Source organism: Nomascus leucogenys, chromosome 10, assembly GCF_006542625.1.
Source record: "Nomascus leucogenys isolate Asia chromosome 10, Asia_NLE_v1, whole genome shotgun sequence".
NCBI lineage: Eukaryota > Metazoa > Chordata > Mammalia > Primates > Hylobatidae > Nomascus > Nomascus leucogenys.
Genome location: NC_044390.1, coordinates 64,465,712 through 64,480,809, shown reverse-complemented (window position 1 = coordinate 64,480,809; position 15,098 = coordinate 64,465,712). Strand labels below are relative to the sequence as shown.

The following is a 15,098-nucleotide window of genomic DNA, read 5'->3' as shown; positions in this document are numbered from 1 at the left end:
CTGCCTAGCGGTGTTTTAGGTGAGGGCGTGCGATCTCTTTTGTTTCTCTCCGCCCCTTTCTCAGCCCAATCAGGACGGCCTCTCTCATGGTGGCCCCGCCCCTCCAGGCCAGTCGGGCCTCTTTAAATAGCTTGGACGTGTCCGCTCCTCCCTCTACCCCGCCCGCACTTTTTTCAGTTCAGTAAGGTCTCTCTCTCGTATCTAGCCCCGCCTTCCCCTAGCTACCAGTGCTGCCGAACACAATTAGTAGTAACCGGTCCCGCCTCCTTTGACGCCCCGCCCCGCCCTTCCGCCCTGCTCTCTTAGAAAGAGCCAATCGCTGCGTCTCATTGGCGGCCCCGCCTCGTCCAGCTGGGTCGCGTTACAGTGCCCGCCCACTCCTCCGGCCACAGCCCCACCCCACCTCCCCCAGGCCAATCAGTTTGGTTCCTCTCCCCTGAGCCACGCCCCCGCTACCTCGCTCCTCCTCCCACCCAATCCCGTCTGTCTCTCCCCCTGCGTCCCCGCCCCCTGCGTCCCCGCCCCTCCCGCCCCGCCCCCCCGTCCAATGCTGAGCTCAGTCTGCGTCTCGTCCTTCCGCGGGCGCCAGGGGGCCAGCAAGCAGCAGCCGGGCGCCCAACGCCGCAGCCGCCCGAGTCCCCGCCGCCGCCACCGCTGCCGCCGCAGCAGCAGCAGCCTGCGCAGCCCGGCCCCGCCGCGTCCCCGGCGGGCCCCCCGGCACCCCGCGGGCCCGGGGGCCGGCGCGCCGAGCCATGCCCCGGGCTGCCGGCGGCGGCCATGGGGCGGCACGGCGGCGGCGGTGGCGACAGCGGCAAGATCGTGATCAACGTGGGCGGCGTGCGCCATGAGACGTACCGCTCGACGCTGCGCACCCTGCCGGGACGCGGCTGGCCGGCCTGACGGAGCCCGAGCGGCGGCACGCTTCGACTACGACCCGGGCGCCGACGAGTTCTTCTTTGACCGGCACCCGGGAGTCTTCGCGTACGTGCTCAACTACTACCGCACTGGCAAGCTGCACTGCCGGCCGACGTGTGCGGACCCCTGTTTGAGGAGGAGCTCGGCTTCTGGGGCATCGACGAGACCGACGTGGAGGCCTGCTGCTGGATGACCTACCGGCAGCATCGCGACGCTGAGGAGGCGCTCGACTCCTTCGAGGCGCCCGACCCCGCGGGCGCCGCCAACGCCGCCAACGCCGCCGGCGCCCACGACGGAGGCCTGGACGACCGAAGCGGGCGCGGGCGGCGGCGGCCTGGACGGAGCGGGCGGCGAGCTCAAGCGGCCTCTGCTTCCAGGACGCGGGCGGCGGCGCCGGGGGGCCGCCAGGGGCGCGGGCGGCGCGGGCGGCACGTGGTGGCGCCGCTGGCAGCCCCCGCGTGTGGGCGCTCTTCGAGGACCCCTACTCGTCGCGGGCTGCCAGGGTGAGCGCGCTCTCGGGGCCCCCATCCACCCCACCCCCGCCTCTCTAGGCGCCCCCCAGTCTCCCAGGAGCGCCCCAGCTACACCCCTCCGGGTCCCTCTAGGCTTCTCAGTCTCCTAGAAGCCTCTTTCCCAATCCTGAGTCTCCTGGGCTCCTGCGAACACACCCCCCTCTCGCAGCCATCCCCCAGATCCTCCAAAGACAGTCTCCAACCTTCAGGCTCTTCCAGACCCCTCCAAAGTTCCCCCTCCCCCGCCAAGCCACCCTAGACCCTTAGACCCTTCCTTCAGACCGTGAATCTCCCGTGCTTCTCTGAACAACCCGGTCCCCACCTTTCCTGGCTCCTCTGAGACCCTCCCCAACCCTCACGTCTCCTGGCCCCTCCAAATCTCTTCTCACTACTCTTGTCACCGTCCAGCCCTTGGTTCTTGGACCTTCCCCAGCCCCTCAGAAGACATCCCTTCTCAGCCCTCAAATTCTCCTAGGCCCTGTGAGCCCTGTCCCCCACTTTCCCTGCCTTCTCCAGACTCTCTGGGGCCCCCTATTCACCTCTCAGTCTCTCCCCGCACCTCCCTGATTCACCCCGTGGCCCCTCTCCCAGAAGACCTCTCTCTCCAAGTTTGAATCTCGTGATTATTTTTTCCACCCCCTTCCTGCAGTATCTTCTGCTCTCCAAGTGTCAGAAAACTCCCCCACCCCAACCTCACAGCCTTCTGGGCCCCTCTGAACCTCCACTGTTCTTGCCTGGACATTTTCACCTCCCCCTCACTGCAATACTGAGTCTTGGGGCATCTGCTCCGCTGGAACCTCCAGGGCCCCTCTGTGTTCACTCTGTGTTCAACACTCTTCAACCTCCCATGCCAACTCCCATCCCAAGGACTTTCCCCATAAAGCTCCAGACTTCCCCCAAGCCTTTCACACTCCTCCTCAGTGTCTCCAGAAGCATCCCATGCCATCATATGCCTTTCCTCTCCAGAACCCTCACGTGTCCTCCAGAATTGTTCTTCCTCCTACATAGATCCTCGCAGCTTCTCCCCTCCATCATTTTAACTGCAGAGTGCACTCTCTATCCCTGGGACTCCCCCCATCCAAAGCCCCCACAGCCCTTTTCCTAGTCTAAGTGACTTTCCCTCCTGCTCTAGAACTTTTTCTAACCTCAAAACCCTGGGATGCCCCTCAAGTCATCAGCCCTAAAACTTTCATCTCAAAATAACTTACAATTCTTTCTACCCTTGCCCTGGGATTCCTTCCACCTGCTCTCTTCCTTTCCCGAATCCCCCCTGTGCAAAACCCAGAACCTAGCCCCTCAGTCTGTCCCCTCCATCAAAGTGAACCAAAGAGTCTTCTCTCCAAATTCCAGATTTTCCGAAAAGCTCTCTCCATCGCTCCCAGAAAACTTTCCTCAAGCATCCATAACTTCCTAGGCTAAATGACTACCCTCCCCCTGGGTTCTCTCCTGAACCTCTTCCTCCTACTAACTTCCTCCCTGTCCCGGGGACCCCGGAGGGAGAATGTGGTGGAAAAGGGGGGCAGTGCAAAATGGGGGCAATTGGAAATGGGGGAAATAAGAGCGATCCCAGGACCCCCCCTCCTGGGCTCCTGGGGACCCAAACACCCAGAGGAGCAGGTCTTGGCACCCTCCCCCCACCGTGCCGCGTCCTGAGCCGGGAAGGACGCGAAGCCGCAGTGCCGCATTCGCGCCGGGGGAGGGAGCGGGGGGGGGGGCGCCTGGAGCCACCGCATAAAGTTTGGTCCCCAGAAAGCGCTGAGTTGGCGAGATTTGGGGTTGGATGGGGGGAGGTGGGGAAGAGGAGGTGCGGAAGGGACATGGCCCTAGATGCCCCCTCAAGACACTGAGCGGCTCCTTCCCCCATGGCCTGGGGCGCCATTCTCTCCTGTTGACCCCATTGAAGGGTGCTGAGGTGAGGGCGGGATGAAGTTAGAGTTCTTCTGTGATGGTCAGGCTAGGTTTCGGGACAGCTACGGGAGATACTCATATACTCCGCCAGTGTGTTTTGGGTGTCCAGGGTGTGCCGAGCCCTTTCCAGCCTCCCAGTGAGATGGCTTGAGAGAGTTGGGAGCTGAGGCCAAACCAAAGTGGAGGGTCCGACCCTACAGCCCCCTGCCCCCGCCCCCTTCCTCGTAATCATTCCTTTCCTTCTTACAGAGACTCCATGCCCTCCTACCCCTTCTGCTTTTGACACACCCTGGAGTAAGGGGTTAAACCATCCCGACGGCCGTCCAGCCTCTGCAGCTGCGCACTGCGACGGGTGCCCACCTTTCCCTGTGCCCTGGGAGGGAAGGAGTTAATTAGACTGTTGGCCCTTGGCCTCCCGCCGGAAAGCAGCAACACTGCGGCTGCGCGTTGAATACTAGGCTCCGGCCCGGAAGGGGTTAAGACGGCCCCGAGCCGCTGCGGCTGCGCACTGCGGCGGGGGAGCTGTCCGCGGTACTGGCCGCCGTGCGCCCCGCCCCCCGGCCCGGCTGGCCCGCCCCCACTGCGGTGCCGCAGCTAGCGCCGCGCGCCCGGCTCAGAGGGGCGGGGAACCAGGCATGCGCTCTGCGAAGGCCTCCGGCCTCTTAAACCACTGCAGAGAAGCGAGGGTGGGGGTGGGGGAGTGCAGAGAGGACCTGCGCCGGCCCCCAGCCCACCCCAACGTCTAGGGTCCTCTCTGTGGCCCCGAAACTCTCCACCCCCTACTTCCCAGCTCTGCACCTCAGTGAAGTCAAGCCCAGAGCCCAACCCCTGTGGAGGAAGGGGGTACACAGAGGGACAGTGCTGCCCTTGGCCCACCCCAAAGTCCAAGGTCCTCTGTGGTCCGGCAGTGGCCTCCCCGTGCTCTGTGCCCCTGATTAGTAGCAAAACTCCCCATGCCCTCCCTCCTCCACTACCCACAGGATTAAAACCCTCTCTTTACTATAACACCTATCTTCCCTCTCCAATGCACTCCTCTCCCCTCCCACCCCTCTGCATATCTGATAAAGCCCATGACATCTCTAGGGCCTGGCCCATTGCTTCCTTCTCCAAGACCCTGACCCCACTCCGTCCTCTTCTAGGCCTTCATCAAAACCCACATCACTGCGTGGCAGGACTCTGGTTATCCCCCATCTTGAAATGGCTCAGGACCCTTCACCCCTCATTCTCTGCCCCTTTGGCAAATGCCCTAACTTCTCTTTGGCTCTGGCTCTGCCTTCTCCCACAATGTTCAGGCCAATGACTCTCCCTTCCTCTGCAGGGCCCTAAACCCTGCCTAACTCTCCTCTTTTATCTCCTCTCCATTTTTGCAGGATTAACCCTTCAACCCCTCCTCCCTTAAGGGCTCTGACCCCCAGCTCCCCTCTGTGGCACCACCACTGCCGTGTCCTCTCTGGGTGAGGCCTTGACCTTGCCCCCCAACTAACTGCTGCCTGCATACCCTAACAACAGCTCAGGTCTCTTATTGTGTTCCAGGCACTGCTCCAAGCACTGTGTTTGGAGCCAAGTCCTTTGTACGCTCATCTAATTTAATCCTCACAACAATCCCACTACAAACTTCTGGTTCAGAAAGCTCAATCTCCTTGCCCAGTTTTGACAGGTTAAAAGCCAGATGCATACGCAGGCTCTCTGACTCTTAACCACCTCATGATTCTGCCTCCCTGCCCACCTTTTCCCCTTCCCCTCTGCTCAGCTCCAAGCTGAGCCCCAAAGCCTCCGAGACACACAGGATGTGTGATCTTAGGCCCGGTGGCTCCCGTCCCACAGCAGAACCTGTGGACCCTGCTGGGGAGCCCTGAAATAGGACACAGGGAACAGGAGGGTGGGGGGAGGTGGTCTAGGAAACAGCAAGGGGCCAGAAATGTTTCCAAGGAAAGAAGCTGCCCATCTGCTGCGTCTGCTGGGGCCAGCTCTCTCCAACTGCCTCTGTTCCTTTCTCTCCTCTTTTGCTAGCTTTAGAGGGGAGAATGGGATTCTCGAAGTGATGGAGCCACAGGGCTGAGATACCTGGATTTTGCCCAGAGTTTGGCCCAGGAGGCTGGGAAAGGGGGCACTGGAAGGGTCTTTTGGATGTTATGGCCAACCCGATGCCTAGGTCACCTCTCGCCCTCTCTCTCCCTCCCTGCCCTGCAGTATGTGGCCTTCGCCTCCCTCTTCTTCATCCTCATCTCCATCACCACCTTCTGCCTGGAAACCCATGAGGGCTTCATCCATATCAGCAACAAGACGGTGACCCAGGCCTCCCCGATCCCCGGGGCACCTCCGGAGAACATCACCAACGTGGAGGTGGAGACGGAGCCCTTCCTGACCTACGTGGAGGGGGTGTGCGTGGTCTGGTTCACCTTCGAGTTCCTCATGCGCATCACCTTCTGCCCGGACAAGGTGGAGTTTCTTAAAAGCAGCCTCAACATCATTGACTGTGTGGCCATCCTGCCCTTCTATCTCGAGGTGGGCCTCTCGGGCCTCAGCTCCAAGGCTGCCAAAGACGTGCTGGGCTTCCTGCGGGTGGTCCGTTTCGTCCGCATCCTGCGCATCTTCAAGCTGACCCGGCACTTCGTGGGGCTGCGTGTGCTGGGACACACGCTCCGCGCCCAGCACCAACGAGTTCCTGCTGCTCATCATCTTCCTGGCCCTGGGAGTGCTCATCTTCGCCACCATGATTTACTACGCTGAGCGCATTGGCGCCGACCCCGATGACATCCTGGGCTCCAACCACACCTACTTCAAGAACATCCCCATTGGCTTCTGGTGGGCCGTGGTCACCATGACGACCCTGGGCTATGGAGACATGTACCCCAAGACATGGTCGGGGATGCTGGTCGGGGCGCTGTGTGCCCTGGCGGGGGTGCTGACCATCGCCATGCCCGTGCCCGTCATTGTCAACAACTTTGGCATGTACTATTCGCTGGCCATGGCCAAGCAGAAGCTGCCCAAGAAGAAGAACAAACACATCCCCCGGCCCCCGCAACCGGGCTCGCCCAACTACTGCAAGCCTGACCCACCCCCGCCACCCCCGCCCCACCCACACCACGGCAGCGGGGGCATCAGCCCGCCGCCACCCATCACCCCACCCTCCGTGGGGTGACTGTGGCCGGGGCCTACCCAGCGGGGCCCCACACGCACCCCGGGCTGCTCAGGGGGGGAGCGGGTGGGCTGGGATCATGGGGCTGCCTCCTCTGCCGGCCCCTGGCGAGCCTTGCCCGTTGGCTCAGGAGGAGGTGATTGAGATCAACCGGGCAGGTGAGCCTGGGCTCAGGGTCGGGGGCACAGGTGGAGACCTGGGGAGGTAGCTGCCGGGTTTCAGAGAGCCTGGGTGGTCGGCGTCGAAGAGGTGAGGGAGAAAAAAGCCAACAGCAGGAGCTCAGGCCAAGAAGGAAGCACAGATAATCACACAGAGACACAGGTTTCATGGGAAAGAGTTTTGGGGAGAAACAGATTTGCAAGGTATTCAGAGGGGCTGGCGAGGCAGAGGCAGTGTCATCAGCTGTGCAGAGAGAGGGACCCGGAGGAGCGTGGGGCTCAGAGACACAGAGAGAGGGTCTCACACGAATCACAGGCAGACCCAAGGCAGAACCCCAGGGAACATAGCAGCATCTGAGCATCCGGGAGACAGCCCTGAGGGAAGAGAGACTGAAGCCGATAGGGTCTGAGGCGGGGAGTCAGAAACCGAGATTGTCATGGAGACCAGAGAGAGAGAGATGGGATGTAGATTTTGGGCGGAGGTGGGGGCGGTCAGCGGCAGAGAGTTTGGGTTCTAATGACAGCAAGCCCAAGAGGCAGACAGACTTCAAACGGAGAGTCAGGCCAGGGCAGAGCCCCCAGGGCAGAACGGAAACCAGGGCCTGGTCAGTTGGCTTTGCTGCGGGCAGCCTGGGAGGGTCCCAGAGAGAGATCCAGAGAGGTGCTGCTCAGAGGAAGAGACGAGCGAGAGAGATGAGGGAGAAGAAAGTTACCTGTGCTTCTGTGTGTGTTCCTCCCCCAGGGGGTGTCTATGCCTCAGAGGCAGTGGCTTGGGAGTCTGGGAAGGAGAGGCTGGTAGCACCCTCTGCACTGCCCCACCTTAAGTAGGTCAAGAAAGGGAGCTGGGCCACCTGGCCCCCATCTTGCTCCCTCAGCCACTGACCCAGTTTCACACCAATTAAAAATAGCCGGAGTCAGAGCCTAGGGGACCCCCAGGTCCCACCTCCCATCTCTCACCTAACCCAGCCCTTGGTGCCTTTCCAGAGCCCAGCACTCCTCCCTGAACAGCCACTTCCTAGCCTGCCACATCCTCTCCAGCCATCCCTCCACCCCCTACCCCTACCCCAACCAAGCCCCCCGAAGTTCGCTCCAGCCAACCACCCCCCAACACTGCCTCAACTTCTCCCGAACACCCGGCTTGCTTCATCCACAACCATCTCTCTCTCTCTTTTTTTTCTTATTCCAAGATGGAGTCTCACTCTGTCTCCCAGGCTGGAGTGCAGTGGCAACATCTTGGCTCACTGCAACCTCCGTCTCCTGGGTTCAAGTGATTCACCTACCTCAGCCTCCAGAGTAGCTGGGAATACAGGTGCCCACCACCGTGCCCAGCTAATTTTTGTATTTTTAGTAGAGACGGGGTTTCACCATGTTGGCCAGGCTGGTCTCGAACTCCTGACCTTAAGGGATCTACCCACCTTGGCCTCCCAAAGTGCTAGGATTACAGGCATAAGCCACCACGCCTGGCATCTTTTATCTTTTATCTTTTTTGGAGACAGGGTCTCACTCTATCACCCAGGCTGAAGCAGTAAAACTATTATGGCTCACTGCAGGCTGACCTCCCAGGTTCAAGTGATCCTCTTGCCTCAGCCTCCAGAGTAGCTGGGACTATAGGCATGTACTACTATACCCAGCTGATTTTTCTATTTTTTGTAGAGATGGAGTTTTGCTATGTTGCCAGGGCTGGTCTCAAACTCATGGCCTCAAGCAATTCTCCCACCTCAGCCTCACAATGTGCTGGGATTATAGGCATAAGCCACTGTGGCCAGCTCCAGACCATATCTTTAAACAGCATCCCACCCCAGTCCAACCCTTCCTGGCACCCCACACCTGGCACCACTACCACATCCCAGCTCTCAACACCTCTCTGCACCACGAGGGAGTCCAACTCCCTGTCCAGACCACCCTTCCCAGCACTCAACACCCCTCCATGATCACCCCCCAGCCGCGCCCCCTTGATACTCTCTCCCAGCTATGCCCCCTGCCACCCTCCTGGCCACTCCTTCCCATCACCCTGCCCTTGAATCTCCACTTCCAGTGCCAAACATCCGCTGACGCTCCCAGCATCTGCTCCTCACAGACATCTCGCCCCAGCGCGTGTTCATCGCACCTCACTCTCTCCTTTGTCTCTCTGTCTGACCACCTTGGGATGCAGATCCTCGCCCCAATGGGGATCCGGCAGCAGCTGCGCTTGCCCACGAGGACTGCCCAGCCATTGACCAGCCCGCCATGTCCCCGGAAGACAAGAGCCCCATCACGCCTGGAAGCCATGGCCGCTATAGCCGGGACCGAGCCTGCTTCCTCCTCACCGACTATGCCCCTTCCCCTGATGGCTCCATCCGAAAAGGTGAGGTGCCCCCCCACTGACCCCCTGGGACCCTCCCTCTCTCTCCCCTGCCCAGGGGAGGGAGGAGAGGGGATGGGGGAGGAGGTGCTGGACTTCCCTTCCCCCTTCCCTTGGCCCCAAACTGCCTCCCTCCCAGATCTTCCCCGTACCCCCGCCCCAAGTTTCCTCACCACTGACCCTTCACCTGTCTTTATTCCATGTCCATTCCCCCCAACCCTCTGGCCTCTTCCCCCACCCCCAGCCACTGGTGCTCCCCCACTGCCCCCCCAAGACTGGCGTAAGCCAGGCCCCCCAAGCTTCTTGCCCGACCTCAACGCCAACGCCGCGGCCTGGATATCCCCCTAGTGGACGAACCCCCTCCCCCTGGGGTAAGTAGCCCCCACCCTCTGATCCCCCGGACCCCCAGATTCCCCACTCCTGCCTGACTAACCCTTCTGAGAACATGCAGCCCCCACTGACCGAGACTCCGGCCCCCTCACTGCAAGCAGCTGCACCCAGTTAACCCCCAGCTCCTGACACTGACCCCACACCCACCTACCTAGGACTCACCCTGCTCCTCACTAACCCCCGAACTAACCCAACCCTGCCTCCCACACTGCACCTGCCCTCACGACCGACCCCATCCTCACCGCCATCAACATCTCTGCCTCCCTCCTTGATCCTAGGTTTTTTTTTAAAAATTCAATCAGGAAAATGGAGGGCATACCCAGAACACTTCTGGGTGCAGAATGGGGAGAGAAAGGCTCAGCCATCCATCCATGCCCCTGTGAATTCAGCCAGTGCTTAGACAGCACCCACGCGTCCCAGGTACTGGGCATGGGGAGTTCAACCGTGAACAAAATCCATGCCCCCAGGAGCTTCCGCTTTGGAGCAGGAGGCAGACACGGACCTAGAAAGTCATGGTTTGAGGCGATACATGCTAAAATGGAGGGAGCACAGACAGTAAGAGGAACACTAGAAACTCCCAGGGGGCGGGGCCGGGCATCAGGGAAGACTCGATATCTGCAGTGGGGCCTTAAGGTTGAGCAGGAGTTCTGACCACACGCAGAGGAAGAAATCCCATCCACAGGAATGGCTGGAGGGAACCGCAGGACAGAGCTTAGGAGACTAGACTGTAGAGGGAGGATTCTCAGGTAGAGATGAGGCAGGCTCCAGGCTGAGAGGCTGCAGCCTTGTGTAGGGGCCTGGGGAGGAGGCAGGTGAGCTGGGAGGGGCAGCTCTGGGGTCTTGTGATGGGAGGCTGGAAGTCAGGAGGCTGGAGAGGAGGCTGAGGTGACAGGTGGAAGCCTGAGCTGGGGCCAGGGCTGGGAGGATGGAGAGGAAGGGACGAGGCCGAGAGACTCAGGGGTCAGGGATCAGAAGGGACAGGCTGGGGGCTGCCGGCCATGCAGAAGTGAGGGGGATAGAGTGTGGTGCTATTTAGTAGATGAATCATTCAGCAGATATCACCAAGTACTTACCACATGCTAGGAATGTAACATATATTCTTTAATCCTTGTAACAACCCGAGCCAACTCCTAGCTCCTTTCATTCATGTATTCAATCCATTCATCCACTGTTTCAGCAACTGATTCTTTTTTTTTTTTTTTTTTTTTTTTTTTTTTTTTTTTTTTTTTTTTTTTTTTTTTTTGCGAGTGTCTTGCTATGTCACCTGGGCTGGAGTGCAATGGTGCAATCTCAGCTCACTGCAACCTCTGCCTCCTGGATTCAAGCGATGGGGTCTCGCTGTGTTGGCCAGGTTGGTCTTGAACTCCTGGGCTCAAGCAATCCTCCTGCCTTGGCCTCCCAAAGTGCTAAGATTACAGGCATGGCCATGGCCACAACTGATTCTTGAGAACACAGTTGCAGGCACTACAGATTTGGGATAAAACAAAGCATGAATCTGCCATCACGGTTTACAATCTCTAGATCGTAAGGGGTCAGCAAACTAACTCCAGCCTGAGGGCCTGATCTTTCAGCCATCTGTTTTTGTAAACAAAGCTTTACTGGAACACAACCATGTTAAGCTACAACAGCAGAGTGGAATAATTGGGACAGAGACTATATAGCCCCTATAGCCAAAGAGATTTACTATCTGGCCTTTTACAGGAAAAGTTTCCAGCCCCTCATAGGGAGAAGCAGAAAATAAGCAATTAAGACCAGGTGGGGTGGCTCACATCTGTAATCCCAGCACTTTGGGAGGCCTAGGACAGTGGACCACTTGAGGTCAGGAGTTCAGGACCAGCCTGGCCAACATGGTGAAACCCCATCTCTACTAAAAATACAAAAATTAGCCAGGCATGGTGGTGGGCACCGGTAGTCCCAGCTACTTGGGAGGCTGAGGTAGGAGAATCACTTGAACCAGGGAGGTGGAGGTTGCAGTGAGCCAAGATCATGCCACTGCATTCCAGCCTGGGCTACAAACAGAGTGAGACTCCCTCTCAAAAAAAAAAAAAAAAAAAAAAGACAGAAGAAAAGAAGCAATTAAGATAAAGATAAAAGAACAAGGCTATTACTCTGGCCACTTCAGTTGAAGAGGTCTGGCTGGGCACAGTGGCTGCTGCCTATAACCCCAGCACTTTGGGAGGCCAAGATGGGAGTATCATTTGAGCCCAGGAATTTGAGACTAGCCTGGGCAACACAGCAAGACCATTTCCTCAAAAACAAAAAACTTAGGTGTGGTGGTGCATGCCTGTAGACCCAGTTACTTGGGAGGCTGAGGTGGGAGGACTGCTGAGCCCAGGAGTCTGGGAGGCTGCAGTGAGCCATGATTGTGCCATGGTGCTCCAGCCTGGGGACAGAGTAAGACCCTGTCTCTGGGGAAGAAAAGGAGTTCTGCAAAGGACTTTTTGAGGAGGTGACACCGAACCTGGAGGATGAAAAGGGCCAGGCAGGCAGAAGAAACAGCAAGTGCACAGGCCCTGAGCTGCCCGGGGGAGGGGGTGGAAGATGAGCTTGGCTTGTTTAAGGGACAGCAAGGAGCGCAGTGACGCTGATCCCAGTGGCCAAGGGGAAAGGGCTGCTGGAGTCCAGGGAGAAAGATCAGGATGGGTTTTCGGCCATGGTGAGGAGGTGGGACTTTATCTTAAACGTGAAGGGAAGCCACCTGAAGGTATGTGATCCATCACGCATTCATTCCACAACCTTCTATGGAATCTTCTTTAGAAATGCAGAGACACATCCTAAAGGATCCCTGTCCACAGCCTAAGGAGATACCGTTAAGGGAAGCTGAGGGGCCTCCAGGGATGGCCTCACCTAAACCCCTGTGTTTCACAGACGTTCAAGGAAGGCCATGACCAACCCACCAGCCCAGGCCACAGAGCACAAGGGCCGAGACCCCAGGCTTCCGGGCTCCTAGTCCAGAGGGGGGACTGTCTGGCTCCTCTTGTTCCATCCCCCCCACCTCTCCTTTTTGCAGCCCCCCCCATCATTGTCCATTTCCATCTCATTACCCCCCTACTCCCCTCCCTGCTCCTAACTCCTCCCCCTGCTTGCACCCACTCCCAGTCCTTTACCTCCCTCTGTTCCCCACCCCCAGGTCTAGAGGGCCCCTGTGGGATTGAGGGGGAGAGGGTGTGGGGAGGGTGTGGGTCTGTGGGTGAGGGAGGATTGGGGTGGGGTGGCTGGGTGGGGGAGGTCCCTGCTTCTCTTGCCTATGATGCCAAAATCCATTCATTGAACTCAAATCATGGCTGGAGCTGATGGGGTGGGCTGAAGCCTCTACCCCTGGTGCCCTGGATCCTTCCCCCTCCAGCCCTCCCCAAGCCTTCTCCTTGCTGTCCTTCAGCCCCACAACCCTCCCTCCCACAAGACCCCTTTGGCCTATTGCCCACCATGCTCCTTCCCCCAAGAGTCTCTCCTACCACAGCCTCCCCTTCCCAACCTTTTTGTTTTTGTTTTTGAAATGGGGTCTCGCTCTGTCGCCCAGGCTGGAGTGCAGTGGCGCAATCTTGGCTCACTGCAGCCTCTGCCTCCCAGGTTCAAGTGACTGTCCTGCGTCAGCCTCCAGAGTAGCTGGAATTACAGGTGCCTGCCACCATGCCTGGCTAATTTTTGGATTTTTAGTAGAGATGGGGTTTTGTTGGCCAGGCTGGTCTCGAACTCCTGGACTCAAGTGATCTGCTTGCCTTGGCCTCCCAAAGTGCTGGGATTACAGGTCTGAGCCACTGCGCCAGGCTTCTTCCCTCCCTAATTGTCCCCTATGGTCCTCCCAAGACCCTCCTTCCCTCCGGGCTTGTCCTCCACCCCTGCTCCTCCCTCCTACATCTGCCCTCACCTGATCACTGGCTCCCACTCCTCCCCAGCACTCTCCCTCCTCCCATCCTTCCCCCTCCCCTCCCCCTCCCCTAGCCACCCCGGAAGCTCCTTCCATATTTGATGTCTCAGCCGCCCCCCATTTCACTGCTCCCCTCCCCCGGAAAACACCAGAGAGGAGGAAGAGATCCCGGCGGCGTTTCTCCGTCCCCCCAACAGTGAGGCTGTGTTGGGGGGTTTCCCCTGACCATCCTCTCCCCACCCCCGTGACTCTGTGTATTTCTGTCCCCAGCTCTTGTCACCGCCTGAGACCTCGCGAGACTCTCGGTCCCCCCCTGCCCCTTCCCCCCAGGTTAGCAATTGGGAATGGCTGGGAGGGGTGTCCCCAAGACACTGGGCTTCAAATCTCCCCCCAAGCCCTCTCCTACGATCAAGACACCTTTTGTCCAGACAGCTCCCTTAGCGTTGCCTGGAAAAGCCACAGAACTCCTTGCGGGGGTGCAGAACCCTGCAGGCAGCCCCAGGCTTTGCAGAAACCACACACACTGCTGCTGGATCTTGAGTCCCATTAGCTGTGAGATGCCCGTGAGAGCCTTCCCGCACCCATCAGAAGCTCAGAGCCTTCTTGGATCCTTTAAAGATGTCCCTCTCCCCAGCCCTCTGCCTCACCGCCTGCCACCCCCGACCCCGTCCTTAGAATCTTCTGGAGGAGGCTCCCTCCCCCACCCCCCCCACTGCTTCTGGAGTTCTCATCTGATTCCCCAAGGGCACTGCCAGCTTCGCTCCACTCAGCCCCCTTGCAGACCCCACCCCCTGCCTGCCCTCTTTCCCTACAACTAGGTCAACCCCCAGCCCTGCCATGGCGGCCGCACCGTTCCCTGCCCTCTCCGCTGGCTGCTCCCACGTGCATTCCACCCAGCCCCTCCCCACGCCCCTGCCGCCCACCATCCCGCCTTGCTGCCCCCCACCTTTTGCCTCAGATGAGGGGACCAATGGAGGGGAGGAAGGGGGTGGACTGTGGTGGGAATGGGGCGGGGGAGGCTCGGTGGGTACCAACCTGCCTCCTAATCCAGAGTCTCTCCCCCCTCCCCGATGTCTCCACCTTTCTCATCGATGTTGACTGACTCCCTGATTTGTTCACTTTCTCTCTCCATCTCCTTGGTTCATCTCTGTCTATCTCTGTCTCTTGTCATCCGTCCTTTTGTGTCTGTGTCTGCCTGACTCTGTCTCTCTCGCCTTCTTTGTCTCTCTGGGTATCTCTTGTCCTCCCCTTCCATTTCTTTCTCTCTCTGTCTCTTTCTCCCTGCCTTGGGTCTCTCTGTCGGACCCTTCCCTGCACCCCATCTTCGTGCTTCCCCCCGTTTCTGCACACCTCCCCACCCCCCAGGTTACGAGAAATCCCGCAGCCTGAGCAGCATCGCGGGCCTGAGCGGGGTGTCCCTGCGCCTCGCGCCCCTTGCCACCCCCCTGGCTCTCCCCGGGCCGCCCGCCGCGCTCCCCCGACCCTGCCCTCCATCCTTTAGCGCTCCCCTCCCCCCTGTGGGGGGACTCGGGGGTGACCGGGAAGAAGGTCAAAGGAGCTGGGGGTGGGGGGTGGGGAAAAGGGTTTTTTTAAAAAAATCAAAAAGTCATTAATAATATGCAACCGAGATGACGATGCCAGCAGACACCCCCGGGCCCCTCACTCCCAACCTGGGCCCCCAGGATGGAGAGAGGGGCCACAGCCCGTCCCCCCAACTCTTCCCTCCCCCAAAAAAGCCTTCTCAGGTCTCCACGAGCCATAGGACATCTCCCTGCCATCAACTTGTGTAAATAAGTCCAAATTATGCCAGTTACATCTTGGGGCACCTCCCCCCACACACTGCATGCCTTCCCTAACCTGGAGCCCC

At 59.2% G+C, this 15,098-nt stretch overlaps 1 protein-coding gene across 1 annotated transcript; it reads left to right on the top strand.

The window, feature by feature from the left end:
* Nucleotides 1-547: 547 nt before the first annotated feature.
* Nucleotides 548-14,672, top strand: LOC100589403 (potassium voltage-gated channel subfamily C member 3). Its single transcript, XM_030821129.1, is given in 16 exon segments — nt 548-611; nt 614-880; nt 883-909; nt 912-1,019; nt 1,022-1,224; nt 1,226-1,279; nt 1,281-1,320; nt 1,323-1,366; nt 1,368-1,418; nt 5,526-5,984; nt 5,986-6,466; nt 6,469-6,543; nt 6,546-6,632; nt 8,785-8,976; nt 9,218-9,344; nt 14,597-14,672. Coding segments are annotated over 15 exon segments (2,256 nt in total). The 3' UTR covers nt 9,322-9,344; nt 14,597-14,672.
* Nucleotides 14,673-15,098: the final 426 nt, after the last annotated feature.